The following is a 22735-nucleotide window of genomic DNA, read 5'->3' as shown; positions in this document are numbered from 1 at the left end:
ATTGGGAAAGAGACGTCTGAAAATCGTTGGATAATTTGTTTTAAACTAAATAAACTATGAACATTTGTATAGCCCTTATTAAAAACATTCGGTCCTCAATGACATGTATGAGACCTTCCAATCAGGTTTCCGCCCTGCACACAGTACAGAAACAGCCCTAATAAAAGTAGCCAACGACCTACTGATGGCAGCCGACTCTGGGTCTCCCAGCATCCTGGTCCTTCTTGACCTGAGTGCGGCTTTCGACACAGTGGACCATACCATCCTCCTCCACCGCCTCGAGACCTACACCAGGGTGACGGACACGGCTCTGAAGTGGTTCTCAAGCTACCTCACCAACCGGAAGTACCACGTGTCTCTGGGGGGTTCCAGGTCTGACGACACCGCAGTGACATGCGGGGTCCCACAGGGCTCAGTGCTGGGGCCGATCCTGTTTTTAATCTATCTATTACCTCTGGGTCATATCATCAGACAACATAACATCAACTTCCACTGCTATGCCGACGACACTCAGGTCTACATCAAAACACAACCCAATACCACCACTATCCAAACACTAAACACCTGCCTGGAAGACATCCGCTCCTGGATGACCACCAACTACCTTCAGCTCAACAGCAGCAAGACGGAGGCAATCCTGATAGGCACCACCGACCAGCTTGCCAAGGCCGCCAACATCAGCCCCTCCCTTGATGGTCAGCTCATTCCTCTCTCCTCCGTTGTCACCAACCTCGGTGTAAGGTTTGACCCCACTCTGTCTTTCCAAGCCCACATCAAACATATCACCAAGACCTCCTTCTTTCACCTGAAAAACATTTCCCGACAGAAGCCCTCACTCTCAACTGATGACATCAAAAAACTGGTTCATGCACTCGTCTTCTCAAGACTAGACTATTGCAATGCACTCCTCTCCGGTCTCCCAGCCAAATCCATCAACCGCTTGCAACTTGTCCAGAACAGCACAGCCAGAGTTCTCACCGGTACAAAAAGGTACACATAACCCCCATACTTGCACAACTACACTGGCTCCCAGTCCACTACAGGATCCAGTTCAAGGTTCTGCTCCTCACGTACAGAGCCCTGAATGGACAAAGCCCAAAATACCTCTGTGACCTCATTCATACCCAGACATCTACCCGCTCTCTCCGCTCCAGCCACGCTCCTCTTCTTTACATCCCCCGCACACGCTTCCGAACAATGGGAGACCGAGCCTTCTGCTCATTCGCCCCGCGCCTCTGGAACTCCCTCCCAGATCAGCTGAGATCTGCCCCTTCCACCGAGGTCTTCAAAACCGGCCTTAAGACCCTCTTCTTTCGGCAGGCCTTCGAATAAACTTTGAGCACGGTACACCTGGAGTACTGCCATTTGTATCGCTATCTCCGACTTTTATTTTTGTACTCTATTTTATATTTTATTTTTTGATTTCTTATTATTATTACAATTATTTGTCTTTTATTATCTCAAAGCGTATCAGTATCCCTTGTTGTGAAGCACTTCGAGATTTGTCTTGGCAGATGAGAAGCGCTATATAAATTAAATATATTATTATTATTATTATCAAGTTGTAAAATGTGCTAATAACATTATTCTGAGTTATTTTCCTCGTCATTATGAACGCGGATCTAACCCACGGGACCGCGCCGCCCGGCACCTTTATGTGACGTGTTCAGAACTACATGCGTTTTACCTTTACCCATGGATGCACAACAAGAACGGATTATATGATTATATGAATACTTGCGTGACCTTTCACTCTCTCAAAAGTTGGGCCATTTTGTCTTCATGCGCCAATGAGCAGCTCTCATAGGAATGAACGAGGCCCCGCCTCCCACGCTGTATCCAGTTCTTATTATACATCCATGGCTGGAATAGAGGGATATGAGCGATGTCTAAAATTCATGATCTGTTTGTATTTTGAGAAAAACACATCATAGACACGCCGATTTTATACTGTCTTGTTGTTTTTATATTGTCTTGTTGTTGCGCATTGGCACCTTGAGTTCATATTGTAATTGCGTTGTACTTGTACAATGACAAATTAAAGATCTTATCTTATCTTATTTTTTATACATTTTTATATATCTGAGACCCATAATATATGCCTTAAACTTATAGGAGATCTTTAAAGATATATAATAATGTGTGTTCTGTTTCATTCTCAACTTTTATTTTTGTATTTATACATTTGTTTATTTATTTTTCCTTGTATTTATTTATTTATTCCTGTATTTATGCATGTATATATGCTGTACTCATGTCATGGTCTATCCTCCACCTGTGTGCTCGTTGTGGGCATAATTAAATCCAAATCTCATCAAAGAAAGACCAATAGTTGGATGTTCATTGTAGTTAAAACACAGTGGTGGTCCAGAAGTATATGCATTGGTATTTCATGCAGGAGGGGGAGGGACATCTTTTGTCTTTTTTTATTATTAATTTACTTTTTACTTTTTATTACACTTATACTTTACACTGATATGATAAATACATTTGAAGACAACACAAAACAGTAGCACATAGATATACGTGTGCAAAGAACACAACACAATTATTAATATAATGATTTCAGTTTTTTCCCCGAGACTTTTATAATGTTATAACTACATATTACAAACATGCTTTCGTTCATTTATTATAACCTTCATTACAAATATATTTTATCGTTTAGAAGAATGGAAAAACTTTTCCTAAATGAGTATTACTGTGGGGAATCTTCTGAAGCTTTAAGAGACACGATGGAGAGCTGGAGCTTTGATGGCAAACACTGACGGTTTATTTGGAGCTTCGGCCGGAGAATTCACACGACATGTCACGGGCCACGATCTGACCACACGGTTGAGATGCTACAATCAATTCTGAAGAACTCTACCGCAGACCCATGTATTTAGCTAGTTCAGAGAGAATAATCAGCATTGTGCATAACAAGATATAATCATAACACCACAGGAAGAGGGAGACAAAACACTGAGAGCCCAGCAGCCAAGGTCGCAGGTGCCTGGGCTCAGTCAGGACAGTTTAAACTGACAAACTGGCTCAAAGTTATGGGCCTTGGAAAATATTTCCCCAATACTTACGATATTTAATTTGTTTCAAACTTTATTGGAATGTTGCAAGCATTACACTCTTTTCATACATGCAATGCAACAAAGATGGTTAGGAGAACATCGGTTGTCTTCTGCTATGCTGATGTTAAATCTGGAAAATGGTCCCCACCTCTTTTTCTAACAAAGTGACGCCCATGACTAGTAGTGCCAGTGACTTGACGTAATGACGTTTATTATGGCTTTTCATTACCAATTAGCAATAAGATGTTTCGTTGTATTAGTTAAACAAAATTGTACTACATTACAATTTAAAATGTATTTTTTAAATGTCTCTGCTTTTATTCTGAAGGCACGACTTGCACACAGGAAGTTATCATGTTGCTGGCAGAACGCATCTTTAATGTATTTGTATTAATGCTTCCGGTTACATCCTTCAAAGTAAAAGCACAATCGGCGGACACCGAAATGAGAATGCATTCGATGAGAGATTCCAAATGCTAAACATTTAATCACACGTTAATTGTACGATTATAAAATATAAAATTATTTAAAAATCATTCATTTTCGCTGTGAATGTTCGCATCGCAAAAAATGCATTGAAAAACTTATTTTATATTAGGTATTTTTCTGCCTTTACGTAAACTTGACGCAGATGCTCGATGTTATTTACGTACATTACGTAACATAAGCACGTACAGCACGGACCAAGGAAGTGCACGCCGGCTTGTAGTACAGTTTTAAAAACGTGATATTCAACTCACATTTGCCTCTTTTTCTACTCAGCGTATGATCAGGTTGGTACCAACAGTAAACACGTGCATTTATTTAGTTTATAATACAACATGGGTTTTGATTTAAATTACTGTACGAGCATGTAGCACACTTAAGCTAGTTTGTAGAACAGTTTGAGGCATGGCATCTTGAATAACCCCTTATTGAAAATAGCTGTGGCAGGTAACGTTTATGCATTGAGTTTATAACATAACATGCACATGTATTCAAGTATTGTCCGTTGAGTCAGCCTGCAGACTGCAGGTCAGGTAACGTCAACTTTGCAGCTTTTATTTTGTTGTTTCTTTGTTTGTAACTGTATTATTTTTTTACTTTAACCATGTTGTTTTCACATGTTCTTTCTAAACATGTAAGTATACTTTGTTGTTATTCAATTGTGCATAACCCAATCTGTTTGAAACACACAGATTCTTCCTCCTGCAATGACACATGCACGAACAGACACGTGTTTGATAACTGGGGGATGTGGCTATTTGGGTTATCGGTAAGAACAACTTTCTTTATTACAAAAAAAGTTCGCATAATTCACTGTCAGTAAACAAAGTAATGGCTTCAGTGTCTCTGTGCTGTTACACTGCTTTACCACAACAAGGTGGCGCTATTGCATCAGTTATTATTTTTAGATGTAATCTAATGTTACATACCTGTGGTTGGTTTAACTAGTGGAGATGCATGCCATTTCTTCTTATTTATGATGTATTTTGTGCACTTGTGATTTTAAATAAGGACTTGTTGTGCATCGATAGGTTCATATTACATCATGTGTTTCCCCTGCAGCCTGGCATGCTCCCTGCATACAAAAGGAGCCAAAATCATCCTGTTCGACACAATCTCTCCAAAGCAAGAGCTGCCAGAGGACATCGTGTTTGTTCAAGGAGATATTCGTGAGTATGCACAAGTTGAGAAGGCCATGGCTGGTGCAGACTGTGTGTTCCACCTGGCCTCCTATGGCATGTCTGGCAGGGAGCAGCTGAACCGGCACCTGATCGAGGCGGTGAACGTTCAGGGCACGCAGAACGTCCTGCAGGCCTGCATTGAGCACGGAGTGTCCCGGCTCGTCTACACCAGCACCTATAACGTGGTGTTCGGGGGCCAAGTGATCGAGAACGGGGATGAAAGCCTCCCTTATCTCCCTTTGCACCTCCACCCCGACCACTACTCCAGAACCAAGTCTCTGGCGGAGATGGCAGTGCTGAAAGCTAACGGCACAGCTCTGAAGGAAGGTGCCGGGGTGCTGAGAAGCTGCGCTCTGCGTCCTGCAGGGATCTACGGGCCGGGCGAGCAGAGGCACCTGCCCCGGATAGTTGGCTACGTAGAGAAGGGGATCTTCAGGTTTGTGTACGGAGATCCGAAGAGTTTGGTGGAGTTTGTGCACGTGGACAACCTGGTGTCTGCCCATGAGCTCGCGGCAGAGGCTCTGACCTCGGAGAAGCGGCACCGATCTTCTGGCCAGGCCTACTTCATCTCAGATGGCAGGCCCGTCAACAACTTTGAGTTCTTCAGACCTCTAGTCGAGGGTTTAGGGTATCCTTTCCCCAAGCTGCGCCTTCCCGTCTCTCTCGTCTACTTTGCGGCCTTCCTCACAGAGATGATTCACCTCCTCGTCGGCCCCGTCTATAACTTCCAGCCCCTGTTGACACGTACCGAGGTGTATAAGACCGGCGTGACGCATTACTTCAGCATGGCCAAAGCCAGGGAGGAGCTCGGTTATGAGCCCCGGGAGTACAACCTGGATGAGGTGGTGCGGTGGTTCAGAAGCAGAGGCCACGGGAAGAAATATCAAAGCTCCGTCTTCGGTCGATTGATACTGGACTTCCTGGTTTGTGCCGCCCTTGTTGCCGTGGCTCTGTCTTTTCTTCCATTTGTTGGCAGTTGATAAGCAGCTAAATAAAACCAATCGGACGTCTTAAGGTCCACGGACACGTTTGATTACATGATCAGTCGGTACATGGCAGGTACTTCAGACTTAAACACACCTTTTTATACAGCCAACACATGTGAACATGAGTCAATGGTCTCTGGACTGTAAAGTCATTTAACGTCCTATATGCTGCTGTTAGAAATACTACCTCCAATAATACAGACATGTTTTTAATGCTGCATTTGTGGAGCTGTAATAAATCAAATACAAAGGAATGTTCTGAAAACTATACCTGCATTCCTGGTGGTTTTTAAATGTTCTGTAAACAGGTAAGCGGTGTTTTAGCATCCTGACGTATTATCTTTATATCTTTATATCTCACAGGAATAATTGACCAAATACAAAGTTAAACATGACCTCCATTTGTTATCATGGACAAACATTTCTTTCCACAGCTTTTTATGTAGTTTCCTTTTGTGAATGATCCTTGCTCTGCAATCAGTTTAGTTCTACTCAACGTGGAATACATTTGTGTCGCCCTTTACAAACAGAATAATCCTTTGCTATGTGTCCTTTGTGTTCTTCGCTTTGTTGCAGACATCTTCATATTCTTTAAATACTTGGCACAGCTCTACCACTTTTACATTCAGATCTACTTCACATACGTACGGATTTTTTATTTATATTTCCTGTTTTTATTTAATTAAATCAATTTTTTTTATCATGATAGTTTTTATACCATTTTAAATCAAATGTTGTCTTTGTGTTCTTGCACATTCCACACCAAAGCATCTTCCCTGTGCAAACCTACTTTGCAATACAAATAATTCTGATTTGATAATACACATATTCATCTGGATCGTATGCACTCGAGTTATGGTGCTCTGGGAATCTTTATATCATTGCACTTACATTTGTTTGGATAAACTTGAGTGTATATATAAATAGCCTTTCCCTCCTTGTTCAAAGTCCCTGCAGATTATTCCTGGTGTAAAAGGAGTCGGACCAGGTGAGGCGTGCTTTGAGCGGTATTTGAGTCTGCCTGGGATGAATGCAGACGTCCCCTTCTCTCTAAACTATTCTCTTTTCAGAGCCGGCAGCCCCTTGCTGAGTTGGTCGCAATCATTGTTTCTCTGCAGCATTAACCACATTCCAGAGAGGCGCAGCGCATCCTGTCTTCATCCCCGCATTCCTTTTACGCAAACGAGTCCCCTGTGTAAAACGCTGTTTTATTTAGGTTCCAGCACGCGTACCGGGCTCAGACTTACATACAACGGATATTTAAGGCGTCTCCGATTATCCTGGCTACTTTGATTTGAGGCAAAGGGATCGTACGCGAAACTAGAGGAAAAACCAACAAGGGTAAATTCCTCCGCGCAGCGCGCCATTGACTGTAAAGACCTTTCAACTTAACAAAAACTGAAGTTGACAAACGTATCCCTGTCGGCTGGAAACTGTGAGAAAGAGTTTGTTTCTTCGGCGAAGGGGGCAAAGCACACGAAGACGATGCGGCACACGGTGGAGGTTTATGGACTGCGTTGGAGGTTTATTTCTTTGTAAATGAGCGACGGCTGTACCGCGGCGTTTTGTTTTGATTTCCATGTGAAATGCAATTAGTGCTCCGCGGTGCTCGCTAGTCTGCGGAGCGGAGCACACTCTCAACTTGTTCAACATGGAGCACTACCAGGAGGATCTGGGACTCCGGGCCAGCAAGCTGATGGAGGATCTTTCCCTGTACGATGCGTATAAAGACGGGATGTATGCGAGGAGAGACTTGGTGATTAACCCCGATTTAGACTTTTCTGCTCCGGCGGTAGCAGAGCATAAAAGTAAGCCAATGAATGGCACCTCTGTGTTGCACCAGCAGCATCACACCGTGGAGAATTTCACGACTGGGAATAAAGTGTACACGGCGGCTCCGGTGCGCCCGGTCAACTGCAGCCGGACCGTGCCGGCGGATTTCTGTGCCCCGCAGAGAGACGCGGGTTACGCAGACGAGGGCTGCTGCACCAAATCCGAAGTGGCTCTGCCGTGCTACACCGGGGCTTCAGAGAGGCACCGGAGGTACTCTCTGGAGGTGCAGGGCCACAGGTACAGCACCGGGTCCACCTTCGACGGCGTGCCTCTCAACAAACCGGCTGCAGTGCCCGGCAACAGGTGCAACAGCGTCTGCATCACCAGCAGCCACGACGGGAGATACAACCCCACCAGCCCCCGGTCCAGCCTAGCATCGTCCCTGTCCTCCCAGGAGCAGAGCAAGCATGCGAGCCCGAGGTCGAGCCTCAGCAGCCCGCGCACTAGTCTGGTGGTGCCGGGCCAGGACAGGTACACCAGCCCCAGGTCGAGTTTAGTGCACTGTGAGGGTGTGCAAAGCCCCAGATCCAGCTATGCAAGCACCGCCAGCGACACCAGCAAACACTCCAGCCCGCGGGCCAGCCTCAACAGCTGCGACTGCTGCAGCAAACCCAGCAGCAACAGAACCAGTGGCATCAGCATGGGCTACGACCAGAGGCACGCGAGCCCCCGGTCCAGCACGGCCAGCCAGTACTCCTTCACCACCAGCCCCCGGTCCAGTTACTCGGACTCACGGTACGGGCCCTCGGGCAACCATGACCTGGAGGGGGCGATTCTACACGGAGCCCCTCTGGCCAGCCCTCGGTCGAGCATCTGCAGCCAGGTATTTCACTTTAATTTGACATTCTGTTCTTGTTGATCTGATTCTGTTTTACGTGCAATTAGAGTCCTACATGTACTTGGTCACGTGCAACAATTTATTTGACATGTATATTTTTCACTTCTGCATTACCTGCACATTGGTCTTGCAACTTTATTTTGCACTATTTCATTTCTACTCAGTTTCTTCCTTGCGCTATTTGTATTATTTTTTTTTGAAGTATTAATTTGTACATTCTGCCCTTGCTTATCTGATTCTATTTTGACATTGACCACATTGAATCTGCAACATTCAGATTCAGAATACATATAATGGAAACTTGTCTTTGGCACTGGCAATAACATAAAACAACACTCACAGTACAACTTACAATACATGCACACAAAAAGGGAAATTGCATATCAAAATGACTCGGTTGCATTCTTATAGAAATACAGAGGGCTTTGTTCTTCATGGTTACATTAAAATATCCGTTGTATTAAAAACAAATACAGAACGGTGGCAGGTGGCATAATGTCCTGAGAAGGATCCTTGAGGCTTGGAAAGTGGGCTGAAGTTCTCTGCCACATTTAGCTAATTGTATTTGATTTGACATATTGTATATACTTCACTTCTCCTGCTCTACTTGCACATGGGTTTTGCAACGTAATCTTGCACATTTAATTTCTACTCAGTTTCCTCTTGCACTATTTATAAGTCATGTCTTTGATATATTGATGTTCTATTGTTGGAGAAGCGTGGGACTTTGCCATAACTACACTGTAGCTACAGTTCATATGTCAATAAAGCCTTTGAATCTTTGATAGGACGGGAGTGCCAGACCCGGGACTTCTGCAAACTGCGTGGTGAGCCCCCGGTCCAGCATCTCCAGCCACAGCTCCAGGAGCTCCCGCAGCTCCAGGGGGTCTATGAGCACCTACCCAGACCTGCAGCTGCCCTCCCCCCGGTCCTCCATGCTGGGCAGCGGTCTGCACGAGGACACGCTGCTGCAGGAGTATGGAGACTCCAACGGGATCCAGAACCGGATCCACCTGCAGGGGCTCTCTGCGGTGCCGGAGCCCCAGCAGCAGGCCCCCCAGCAGGCAGGGACAGTGGAGATGATCGCGGGGGCTCCGTCGTCGTTTTGTTACGGAGTGGCGACAAAGACAGCTTCCAGCCAGAGGTTTAAGATGCCCTACCAGGTGACCCCCAGCAGGGAGAGCGGGCCCAGCCAGGCGGAGCGGAGGCTGGAGGCCCTCACCCTGGAGCTGGAGAAGGAGTTAGAGATGCACATGAAAAAGGAATATTTTGGTAGGTATTTTGATTTATTTTGGTCGAAACTTGCACGTGGATATGAACACACAGCTGTGTTGTTGGCAAATCAAAAACTAAAGGGATTTTCACATGAATTCTCTTGATAACATCCTTATAAAACTGTATTGTGTGCAGAAAGTGGCCCTTAGATCACATGAGGAGTACGGAGCATTGTACATGTTGAATACGGTTTTCCATCGACTAAGAGGTGATTTATGAAAATGGGTGTCTGAGTAGTAATTCGACTGAGCTTCGAAGTTGCTTTATTATCAACTGTGGCACCTGCTTGATGTCAAAGAACTCCTTTGCTCCACATTAGTCACACCGATGTGTTTCGCTCCGCCTCAAAGCCTCTGCTCAGATGCTCTGACTCCTTCTTCTCCTCCGTCCCTGCACACGTGTACCTGTCCGACCCGCGCATTGTTGCTTTGAAAGGAAACCCTCCTGCTGGTTTAAAAATCCCAAACAAGGTCCCAAAATGAGGTTTCCAGGTGAGCACGTTTAAATCCACTGAATGGGAAGAATGCTCCTTGGCAACAATTGAGGATTGTGCTAGTAGCGTGAGACACTACCTTTGTTTGTTTCATAGCCAAGGTGACTGTAATTAGAATACAAATAGAGCTTGGTTTGTCCTCTTGTCATGGTCCGTTTGCAACCTGCTAATGCTACGCTACTGCTAACCGGTCCCTCTGTGGCCGATGAGAGCGGCATTACGGGGGCAAACACTCATTGATATCTTGGCAAAGCTATCCTTTGCACCTCTCTGAAAGGACCTTCTGTTCTGCAGGACACCCTTGGGTCATTCACAGCAGAGTTGTTGTAAATGCGTTTATCCTCCGGAGGCTGCAGGACAGATTGTGGTCAGTGATTTGGTTTTTCTTTCGGACTTGGAATCGAGCATTGTGGTGCATTTCACTGTGAGATATATGTGGTTGGCCGGCAGCGTGAAAGGCCTGCGGAGGAAGTCGCTGTCTCACCTTTTGAATGAGCAGACAGACAAATGGCTGCAGCCTTGGGAACAGTGGCTTGTTTTACAGCCAGTGCACTTGCTCAGTCAGACAGCTATTGATTTGTTCCAGAAGAGCAGGTGAGAGCGGGAGGACGAACCGAGGAAGAGGAAGCCGGGGGGATGAGCGGGGAGATAATGGAGAAAGCATAAAGGAGGGAGATAGAGAAGAATATAGTCAGACGCTCCTCAGTCCCAATAGAGACAGCTCTGTTTCCGTAGCGACAGTGGAGAAATTGACTGCCAGGCTTCTTTTTTTTATTTTTCTTGCCGTTTTTTTTTGTCCCACTTTGCCCGGGACGGCCCTTGTGTGGCCCTTGTGTTTGTTGTGGTGCAGACGGAGCTGTGAATCAACAGCTGGCCCGATACAGGCCTGCAATTGAGGGGAGGCCCACCCCTAAATCCCCATCCTCTCCCCCTCTCCTTCTCTCTCTCCCCCGCGTCTTCTCTCCCCCCACGAAGCCCTTCATTAACCAGCCAGTGGGGAGTCGGGCAGCACCAGACACTTGGCACACGATCTTGGCTGGCGTGCCAGACATAGTTGGTGGGGGTCAAGTCTGATCACCTGCCCAGAATTATAATGGCAGTAGTCATACACACACACACACACACACACACACACACACACACACACACACACACACACACACACCACACACACACACACACACACACACACACACACACACACACACACACACACACACTCTTGCTGACTGGTGGACAACAGCAACCCACTGTACACACTGGACATGCACACAATGCAGTGGGTATGTACGTCTAAGCCATTTGTAGAAAATCAGATATTATGATATTTCTGACCAAATACTTTATCGATGTTTCAACGATATTGTTGGGTTGACTATTGGTGCTTTTATTTAATATTTCCACGATAGGATTTTGGTAAATTCTGATCAGTACAGTGGATTGAATGACTTGGCGATTAAAGACAAATGATAGAAATATAAAAATGACATAATGTAGTCTTTGAAATCGGGGAAAAACAACACTCGTACTGTTTTAGATATTCAAACTCAATATCTTGTCTCATATCACAATATCATATAATATGTATGTATTGCCCAGCCCTAGATGTATACTTTTTGTATATCCTACTTTTAAGCCTACATTAGCCTCTGGTTCGTCAAATGGTCTCGAATTATAGCGAAGACCCCTCACCTGAGAAAATGCCTGATCAGAATCAGGTTTATTGCCAGGTAGGTTCACACATACGAGGAATTTGACTTGATGTCATGGTGCAGACAAAACATATAAAACAAGTAATCTAATATAAAACAAAAAATCTTTAAGGACACCGTAATAAAATATAGTTAAATAGCAATAAAATAAAGCAGTAATTTACATGGAAATAGAACGCTATGAATGTTGTTATGAAACAAGAAATATGTGTGCAGTATGAACATTGTGTGCATTAACGTGATGCATATAGAGTCTACGTTGTGGCTGTGGGGGGGCCGGGCCTTGTTTAAGAGGCCGGTAGCAGAGCGGAAGAAACTGTTCAGGTGGCGAGAGGTTCTGGTCCTGATGGAGAGAGGTTCTGGTCCTGATGGAGAAAGGTTCTGGTCCTGATGGAGAGAGGTGTTGGTCCTGATGGAGAGAGGTTCTGGTCCTGATGGAGAGAGGTGTTGGTCCTGATGGAGAGAGGTGTTGGTCCTGATGGAGAGAGGTTCTGGTCCTGATGGCGAGAGGTTCTGGTCCTGATGGAGAGAGGTTCTGGTCCTGATGGAGAGAGGTTCTGGTCCTGATGGCGAGAGGTTCTGGTCCTGATGGAGAGAGGTTCTGGTCCTGATGGCGAGAGGTTCTGGTCCTGATGGAGAGAGGTTCTGGTCCTGATGGAGAGAGGTTCTGGTCCTGATGGAGAGAGGTGTTGGTCCTGATGGAGAGAGGTTCTGGTCCTGATGGAGAGAGGTGTTGGTCCTGATGGAGAAAGGTTCTGGTCCTGATGGAGAGAGGTGTTGGTCCTGAAGGAGAGAGGTTCTGGTCCTGATGGAGAGAGGTTCTGGTCCTGATGGAGAGAGGTGTTGGTCCTGATGGAGAGAAGTTCTGGTCCTGATGGAGAGAGGTTCTGGTCCTGATGGAGAGAGGTTGTTCTGGTCCTGATGGAGAGAGGTTCTGGTCCTGGTGGAGAGAGGTGTTGGTCCTGATGGAGAGAGATGTACTGGTTCTGATGGAGAGAGGTGTTGGTCCTGATGGAGAGAGGTGTTGGTCCTGAAGGAGAGAGGTTATGGTCCTGAAGGAGAGAGGTTATGGTCCTGATGGAGAGAGGTTCTGGTCCTGATGGAGAGAGGTGTTGGTCCTGATGGAGAGAGGTTCTGGTCCTGATGGAGAGAGGTGTTGGTCCTGATGGAGAGAAGTTCTGGTCCTGATGGAGAGAGGTTCTGGTCCTGATGGAGAGAGGTTGTTCTGGTCCTGATGGAGAGAGGTTCTGGTCCTGGTGGAGAGAGGTGTTGGTCCTGATGGAGAGAGATGTACTGGTTCTGATGGAGAGAGGTTCTGGTCCTGATGGAGAGAGGTTCTGGTCCTGATGGAGAGAGGTGTAGGTCCTGATGGAGAGAGGTTCTGGTCCTGATGGAGAGAGGTTCTGGTCCTGATGGAGAGAGGTGTTGGTCCTGATGGAGAGAGGTTATGGTCCTGAGGTGTTGGTCCTGATGGAGAGAGGTGTTGGTCCTGATGGAGAGAGGTTCTGGTCCTGATGGAGAGAGGTGTTGGTCCTGATGGAGAGAAGTTCTGGTCCTGATGGAGAGAGGTTCTGGTCCTGATGGAGAGAGGTTGTTCTGGTCCTGATGGAGAGAGGTTCTGGTCCTGGTGGAGAGAGGTGTTGGTCCTGATGGAGAGAGATGTACTGGTTCTGATGGAGAGAGGTGTTGGTCCTGATGGAGAGAGGTTCTGGTCCTGATGGAGAGAGGTTCTGGTCCTGATGGAGAGAGGTTCTGGTCCCGATGGAGAGAGGTTCTGGTCCCGATGGAGAGAGGTTCTGGTCCCGATGGAGAGAGGTGTTGGTCCCGATGGAGAGAGGTTCTGGTCCTGATGGAGAGAGGTGTTGGTCCTGATGGAGAGAGGTTCTGGTCCTGATGGAGAGAGGTGTTGGTCCTGATGGAGAGAGGTGTTGGTCCTGATGGAGAGAGGTTCTGGTCCTGGTGGAGAGAGGTTCTGGTCCTGATGGAGAGAGGTTCTGGTCCTGATGGAGAAAGGTTCTGGTCCTGATGGAGAGATGTTCTGGTCCTGATGGAGAGAGGTTCTGGTCCTGAGGTGTTGGTCCTGATGGAGAGAGGTGTTGGTCCTGATGGAGAGAGGTTCTGGTCCTGATGGAGAGAGATTCTGGTCCTGATGGAGAGAGGTTCTGGTCCTGATGGAGAGAGGTGTTGGTCCTGATGGAGAGAGGTGTTGGTCCTGATGGAGAGAGGTTCTGGTCCTGGTGGAGAGAGGTTCTGGTCCTGATGGAGAGAGGTTCTGGTCCTGATGGAGAGAGGTGTTGGTCCTGATGGAGAGAGGTTCTGTTCCTGGTGGAGAGAGGTTCTGGTCCTGATGGAGAGAGGTGTTGGTCCTGATGGAGAGAGGTTCTGGTCCTGATGGAGAGAGGTTCTGGTCCTGATGGAGAGAGGTGTTGGTCCTGATGGAGAGAGGTGTTGGTCCTGATGGAGAGAGGTGTTGGTCCTGATGGAGAGATGTTCTGGTTCTGATGGAGAGAGGTTCTGGTCCCGATGGAGAGAGGTTCTAGTCCTGATGGAGAGAGGTGTTGGTCCTGATGTAGAGAGGTTCTGGTTCTGATGGAGAGAGGTTCTGGTCCTGGTGGAGAGAGGTTCTGGTCCCGATGGAGAGAGGTATTGGTCCCGATGGAGAGAGGTTCTGGTCCTGATGGAGAGAGGTTCTGGTCCTGATGGAGAGAGGTTCTGGTCCTGATGGAGAGAGGTGTTGGTCCTGATGGAGAGAGGTTCTGGTCCTGATGGAGAGAGGTTCTGGTCCTGATGGAGAGAGGTTCTGGTCCCGATGGAGAGAGGTATTGGTCCCGATGGAGAGAGGTTCTGGTCCCGATGGAGAGAGGTTCTGGTCCTGATGGAGAGAGGTTCTGGTCCTGAGGTGTTGGTCCTGATGGAGAGAGGTGTTGGTCCTGATGGAGAGAGGTGTTGGTCCTGATGGAGAGAGATTCTGGTCCTGATGGAGAGAGGTTCTGGTCCTGATGGAGAGAGGTGTTGGTCCTGATGGAGAGAGGTGTTGGTCCTGATGGAGAGAGGTCCTGGTGGAGAGAGGTTCTGGTCCTGATGGAGAGAGGTTCTGGTCCTGATGGAGAGAGGTTCTGGTCCTGATGGAGAGAGATTCTGGTCCTGATGGAGAGAGGTGTTGGTCCTGATGGAGAGAGGTGTTGGTCCTGATGGAGAGAGGTTCTGGTCCTGGTGGAGAGAGGTTCTGGTCCTGATGGAGAGAGGTGTTGGTCCTGATGGAGAGAGGTGTTGGTCCCGATGGAGAGAGGTGTTGGTCCCGATGGAGAGAGGTTCTGGTCCCGATGGAGAGAGGTTCTGGTCCCGATGTAGAGAGGTTCTGGTCCTGATGGAGAGAGGTTCTGGTCCTGATGGAGAGAGGTTCTGGTCCTGATGGAGCAATTCTCAAAAACGCTGTAACATGTTACTGAGTGGCAGACAGTGACTCAGATTGCTCAACGATGTATGAGATATTTGTTATTGGATTAGTTGTCGGTCGATAGTTGTCAGAAAATTGTGGAAAATACCGATCAATGTTCCCCAATATGACGTCCTCAAATCTCTTGTTTTGTCCACAATTGAAAGATATTCAGTTTACTTAGTTAAGCAACCAGAACATATTCAGAACCAGAACATATTCAGCTAAGAAGCAGAAACCAGAGGATATTTTTTGACTATATTTCCCTAAAAATTACTGATTGAAATTGATTATGAAAATAGTGCCCCATTAATTTAATTGCTGACAACTAATAGATTTAATCTGGAACTGTAATATGGCATGCCGCATTATGGGAAGTTAATTGTGGTTTTAGTTCAAGATCTGCGCCTTTTAACAGCCTCTTCCACACACACAGCGCATCACAGCTGTCCTTAGTTACTATAAGGATCCCATTGGTCTTTTATTATTAATATTTTTGTTTCTTGTGATTTATCAGGAACATGATTAGTCCCTACTAGAAAGACGTGTACATCTGCTCCCTCTGCAGTAACTGAATCATTTCTATCAGACGTCCAGAGGTTTTTAAACAATTTCGCAGCATTTGCGTCACCATCCAACCTCTATAAATGTTCCATTGGCTTCACACCTCTCGTGGAACCCGCTGATATCTTCAGGGACCGGTTTGACTTTTTGCTGCGAGACGTCAAACTCTCCCCGTGTGGTCGTTAACGCTTCTTGAATCGGGCCTTCTCACCAATCTGTGTTTTCAGAATACAGATTGTTTTACAAAGAACTTGCTCAAATGTGGGATTATTATCAATGTTTTCTCATCTAAACTTCACCTCATGCTTTGCCAAAGAAAGTCAGAGAGGTTTTCTTTGCACGATCTTCCACATTTTATTTTCTTAACCTTTTGAAATATAGACTCATAGTTTACTCATCGTGTGTCTTTATTTCATCATCAGTCATGTTTAAAACCCTTCTTATAAGCATTATAACACATTGATCTTAACAGCCGTGTTAGTCTGGAAGGTGCAGGGATGTATGTGCTGGAGTGAAGCGGTTTATTTGTACCCCCAGCACGTCCTGTCCTTGCCACATGGACATGTTGTGAAATGGGCACATGAGGGATTGAGCATCCTGCTTTTAACTGACAGCCTTTGCCCACTGTCCTGTAACATGAGAACCTCTCCATCACTCGCACTGAAGACACTCAGGATGCTTAGGATGTGGAAATCAAACCACATTACATATTGTTGGTTTTATATTACTCGTGTTTTTCTCTAGTTGAAGTTGTTTTCTATGTTTTTTGTTGACAAATGAAACCGCCATAAACCGTCCTAAAACACACACTCATTTTAAAGATCTGCCAATCAAAGGGAGTCAAGTAGTGAAGATAAATCCTCCTGTTGTCTTCGGGTCAAATCTGACCGATTTACTACTTTCATCAATCATAACTTTTTAGTTTTTCATGCGATTGCATCAAGGCTTCATGATATCCTTCACAGTAGACATTTGAACAATTGCTGATCACCACTTTCATTGCATTTTGGATGATTTAGTCAACAGAACAATTTGATACATTTCCCGCTCTTATGTGCCCATCCCCCCACATGGATCACACCTGACCAGTGGCGGCGCCAGGGTATGGCTGGGGTAGGCTACAGCCATACCAAGAAATGGCTTAGCCCTGCCTTAGCCCGACCATGAAAAATGATGTTAAAGTAAGCAATAGCATGTTGAGAACACGGATTGCGAAAATCTACCGGTCGTGTCCACAACACACAAACTGATCCTGCTGTAACAACAAGTGCAAGTTACTGACGCAATATGGTTGAGACCATTCGGGCTTATGCTAGAGGGGTGCAAGGAATAGTCTAAGTAGTGGGGGAGTTGTATACACTAAAGGTGTGGAAATTCTCTCGCATTATAATATCAGCGCGGCCGCGGTCAGATCAAAATGCCTGCGAATGCAATTTGAACAGACCTACAGCCAATCAGAGCAACGAAACGTTGGGCGCATTACTGCATTATGCATTACTGATAGGCCTACGTCACGTTCACAGTGAAAAGTCCCCAAACTCGCGCCGAGTAAATTGCAGCAGACAGACAGCAGAACTTCTAGAATTAATTGTATATTTCGGACGGATAGATTTGTTCTTAAATGCCCTCGCATTGAGGTAAAAGTCGAACAGGTGCCAGAGTCACACGACCCACTTGAAGAGTGAATAGTGAGTTTTTAATATATTTTGTAATAATGGGTCATTTGAAAAAGAGTTTTGTATGACAATAGAGACACAGGCTACCTGTTGTGTGCTGCGTCTATCTCTCTCTGTTTACCTGTGTCTGTCTGTCTGGCTGTCTGTCTGTCTGGCTGTCTCTCTCTCTCTCTGGCTGTCTCTCTCTCTCTCTCTCCGTGTCAATTCTATATGCCAACTTTTCTTGTTTCTGCCGCTGCGTAGCATGTTGTAACAACGTGGAATTAGCAGAATAGGCTATTGTATTGTTTAACTCACACCTGTTGCTCTCGATGTAATTTAGCTGATAAAAGGAGACTAATAAAAACTAATAAAGCCTCACGCGTGGCGTTTCACTGTCAAGGGTGGCGATATAGCGTGTATGTAATTACATTACAAATACTGACTTGAGTCCCACCACTGTATGGGTTAGCCCTACCATAGATTACCCAACAAAAATACCCCCGCGCCGCCACTAGGGATGTCCCGATCACCTTTTTTTGCTCCCGATCCGATTCCGATCATTTGATTTTGACAATCTGCCGATACCGATTTTTCCCGATCTTTATGCAATGCATTAAGAGAGAAAAAGGTAACAGATAACGGCTGGTCATCCAACGCGATGAATTCAGCTATCTGGCTGTTATTGTGTTGGCCTTTTCTCTGTTCTGGGGCAGTTTCTCTTTCCTTTTAAAAGTCTCTGAAAGTGTCGGTTGTTTCAGTGCCGTTCCCTGAGTGGCCGCTGTGTACTCGCCGTGTTGTTGTTGGTGTTTGTTTCTCAGGTAGCGTATTAGATTGGTCGTGTTGAACGTAGCTCTGTTCTTTCCACCACGCGGAACCTCCGCCTTGCAAACATTGCATCTGGCTGTTACACTGCCTTCGCTTTCAATTTTATAATACTTCCAAACTCCTGACATTTTCTCTGTCCCGACTCCCGAGTCACCAGCTGAACGTAGCCTCTCGTTAGCTTGCTGCTACTATTAGACACTGCGCCCACTCTGTCGCCAGATTTCAGAGGAATAAGCAACCAGGTCTGAAAGCAAGCCCAAAGAAAGCAACACATACATGATGTTGTGTAATTTTAAACCAAAACTAAGTCCTCAGGATGACTTTAAGACGTGAACATGGTCATTTTTGTTTTGTAACATTAAATAATAAAAAAAAAAATGTATATAAAAAAAAAAAATCCCGATCCCCGATTTTTTGAAAATCACGTGATCGGCTCCGATCCCCGATCACGTGATCGGATCGGGACATCTCTAGCCGCCACTGCACCTGACACACGCACACACACACAACAATTTGATACATTTCCCGCTCTTATGTGCCCATCCCCCCGCATGGATCACACCTGACACACACACACACACACACAACAATTTGATACATTTCCCGCTCTTATGTGCCCATCCCCCCGCATGGATCACACCTGGCACCCGCAACACATGTTCAGTGTCTGTTCTTAGTATATTTACTGCAGTTGTTCATGGATACCAGTACTCTGATACAATCTGTACAGTTTGAAAGGGTGTGAAATGAAATGTGGTGATTAATGGTTTTTGTGTTGATGTAATAGCAGTTAAAACGGGACCGGTCAAATTTGACCGTGAACACCAAAGTAAGGGGGGGAAACGAAGACAATAGGAGGGTTAATAAGTCATGCTTTTTTTGTTAGCTGTTGGATACAATTTCTATCATTGAATGGCCATAGATTAATGATGTCGGAAATACATTAAAGAAAAATACGCATTATAGAGAAGAGATCAATGGAGGGGATAATATTTCTGAGAAAAGATGAAAGCTGGAAATTAACAAGAATACAAATGTGTATTTTCTGCCATTATAATCGAATATATTCATGAAAGAAAAAGTGGTACTTTACCAAGAAAAAAACTTTCGATTTTTCAAAAGAAGTTCGATATTCTCTGAGATTATATGGGCGTAAATTCACAAGCAAAAACCTTTTAGATTAAAGTCTTAAATTACACGAGCAAAACATAGATATCTTCTGAAATGAACGTGGTAATTAAGGAGAAATAACTGTAAATGTAAAAGCAACAAACAGAAACTTTCTCTCAAAAATGTTGTTTGATTTATTTTGCACTCACATCAACATATTGTGATTTCTGTTTCTTGACAACTCCACTGTCAATGTTTGTTATTGCTTTAGCCCATTAGCCCAAACCTCTCTAATAGTAAGAGTCTGTTGCTTGGTTTCAGACAGAAGTGTCGTTACTGTAGCAGGCGGTCGATGACAATGCACACGGTGGTGACTACACTCACATCACACACTGTAACCTGAGTGAGCGTTAGTCACAAAAAGACTACATTTCACCCACATGCATTTACCGGAAACATTCATAATCTCTGGAGTACTGTTACTATTCATCTACAGAAGCTCGGCCGCTTCATCCATTGTTGTTAGAGATGTCCCGATCAGATCACGTGATCGGGGATCGGAGCCGATCACGTGATTTTCAAAAGATCGGAATCGGGAGAAAAAAATTGGGGATCGGGAAAAAATTATTATTATTTTTTTTTTTATAATTTTTTTTTTTTAATGTTACAAAACTAAAATGACCATGTTCACGTAGGGTGACCAGATGTCCCGCTTTGCGCGGGACTGCACAGCATTTTCCCGACTTTTGGTGCGTCCCGCAAATTGAGACGATGTCTCGCATATTTCATTTTGATTGGCCAAAACGCTTTGGTATGTATGTCAATGTGTATGCTGTCAATCAATCTGTAACACATGGCGGGTGCTGGTCAAGTGTTAACTAATGAGAGTAACTCACTCACACAGCACGCAGCAGAAATAACCAGTGTTTACCATACAGTGCAACACTCCCATTCATACCGGTCAGATGACTGGTAACAAGCTAGCGCCGACCATGTTTCCAGACTCTGAGATAGTAAAGAAAATGTCATGTGGTCGTACAAAAGCAGCGTCCATAATAACAGATGTGCTTGCCCCTGCCTCTGTGGAGAGTTGTTTGACAGAGTCAAAGACACCAGTGGTTCTAGGTGACAGAAGGCCCACCTTCTGTTGCTGTGATGGACACAACTGAAAGCTATTTTATTTGATGTATTATTATGTTTCTGTTCCCTCCTGGCCAGTGTTGGTTTTTATTTTATCTATTAATTTATGTTGTGCCTACTTGTACAGGTAATACACTAGTTGAATTAAGAAGATGCATTTCTAAACACTGGAAGTAATAATGCCTGCTGCCTTGGTTAGCCTTAGTTTACTTTTCTTTTATTAAAAAAACTGCATTTTGACTTCACTTTCTGCTCTGTTATATATTGTTACGTTTTTTTTTCCGGGGGTTGCTGTTGAGAGGGTGTCCCACATTGTCCCACACAACCATACTCCTTGTCCCACATTTGGTTTGTTGGGAATCTGGTCACCCTATGTTCATGTCTTAAAGTCATCCTGAGGACTTCGTTTTGGTTTAGTCGGGACAGAGAAAATGTCAGGAGTTTGGAAGTATTATAAAATTGAAAGCGAAGGCAGTGTAACAGCCAGATGCAATGTTTGCAAGAAGGAGGTTCCGCGTGGTTGGAAAGAACAGAGCTACGTTCAACACGACCAATCTAATACGCTACCTGAGAAACAAACACCAACAACAACACGGCGAGTACACAGCGGCCACTCAGGGAACGGCACTGAAGCAACCGACACTTTCAGAGGCTTTCAAAAGGAAAGAGAAACTGCCCCAGAACAGAGACAAGGCCAACACAATAACAGCCAAGATAGCTGAACTCATCGCGTTTGGATGACCAGCCGTTATCTGTTACCTTTTTCTCTCTTAATGCATTGCATAAAGATCGGATCGGGAAAAATCGGTATCGGGCCAGATTTGTCAAACTCAAATGATCGGATCGGATCGGGAGCAAAAAAGGTGATCGGGACCATCCCCTAGTCATTGTAAATAAGCAGAGAAGGAAGTATTGCTGTGCTTAGTAACAGATATTGATGAAATATCTTTGTATACACACAGAGAATGAGTCTTTATCGTGGGTTTCAGTGCTTTTAATACTGCCATCTTCAAACTAAAGATGCAGGACTTTACAAAACACAAGCCAATCACATGTAAATAAACCAGATAGCATGGATAGTTTGAAGTTGGGTTATGTGTACTTTGTAGTCAGTCAGTGTATTACCTGCAAGACTATGGTGGCGTGGTCAGTACACACACAGTTTGGATAAAAAGGCAAGAGGTTGTAGACTCCAGACTCCATTGACAAAAACAGCAACTTCACCTTTCAGAACGTGAGCGCTTCCGGTATTGCTTTCTTAATCAGTTTGTGTGTTTGTGTTATTGTGTGACTTTTGTTCTTCAAAAGGTTAATTCAGATTCAAGAAAGTCACACAATAACAACAATCTTACAACACATCAAAGCAACGTTAGACCAACAACTCCTGTGCTTAAAGGTCCCCCATCGTCATAGCCATTTCTACTGATCATAATTCCATTGTTGATGGTCGACTAGAATACATTCACATTGGTCAATGTTCCAAACTCTCATTGGTTTCTCACAGCATCTCTGTGTAGTCTGTGTATTCACTCTCTGTCCTACACGGCTTGTTGGAGCTCCGCCCCCCACCCCCCCCTGTGAGCCCAAGTGGACCGTCTGCGAGACACAGACGAAACCCAGCCCAAACACGCACACAACCGCAGCCTGGCTGGGAGTTTGTGTGTGTGTGCACAGGATGAGTTCCGCGGTGTATCGTGTGTGTGTGTGGGTGTGTGTGGTGTGTGTGGTGTGTGTGTGTTGGTGTGGTGTGTGTGTGTGTGTGTGGTGTGTGGTGTGTGGTGTGTGTGTGTGGTGTGTGTGCTGGTGTGTGTGTGGGTGTGTGTGTTGTGTGTGTGTGTGTGTGTGTGGTGTGTGTGTGTGTTGTGGTGTGGTGTGTGTGTGTGTGGTGTGTGTGTGTGTGTGGTGTGTTGTGTGTGTGTGTGGGTGTGTGTGTGTGTGTGTGTGTGTGGTACTCCCTACAGGGTGCACTTTGAGGGTTTGTGACTGCAGACCGTTCACATGCAGAAACACCTTCATAGCAACGAGGGGACGGGTGATAACCGAAAGAGCGCGACACGGGACCTTTAAGTTAAGATAAAATGACTGTTTTTCTAAGTTTGGTGGCTTTGAATAGTTTAGCCCCCATGCCCACAC

The 22735-nt window shown here is 45.4% G+C and overlaps 2 protein-coding genes across 2 annotated transcripts in view; both read left to right on the top strand.

Moving 5' to 3' along the window:
- The first annotated feature begins 3737 nt into the window (after positions 1-3737).
- On the top strand, positions 3738-5986 carry sdr42e1 (short chain dehydrogenase/reductase family 42E, member 1). The gene is made up of 3 exons (XM_034106346.1): positions 3738-3838; positions 4244-4320; positions 4614-5986. Exons 2-3 carry the CDS (start codon positions 4259-4261, stop codon positions 5710-5712), a joined length of 1161 nt encoding a protein of 386 aa, XP_033962237.1. The 5' UTR covers positions 3738-3838; positions 4244-4258; the 3' UTR covers positions 5713-5986.
- Positions 5987-6781: 795 nt separating this feature from the next.
- The window catches only part of wtip (WT1 interacting protein), a 39212-nt gene continuing 23258 nt past the window's right edge, over positions 6782-22735 (top strand). The window contains exons 1-2 of the mRNA XM_034079230.2: positions 6782-8374; positions 9178-9661. Of these exons, the coding sequence (XP_033935121.1) occupies positions 7370-8374; positions 9178-9661 (1489 nt within the window). The 5' untranslated portion in view covers positions 6782-7369. The remainder of the gene's footprint in view (positions 8375-9177; positions 9662-22735) is intronic.

The sequence above is a fragment of the Pseudochaenichthys georgianus genome, chromosome 3, assembly GCF_902827115.2.
Source record: "Pseudochaenichthys georgianus chromosome 3, fPseGeo1.2, whole genome shotgun sequence".
Classification (NCBI taxonomy): Eukaryota; Metazoa; Chordata; class Actinopteri; order Perciformes; family Channichthyidae; genus Pseudochaenichthys; species Pseudochaenichthys georgianus.
The sequence above is the reverse complement of the archived record's forward strand: the minus strand, read 5'-3'. Positions and strand labels throughout refer to the sequence as shown.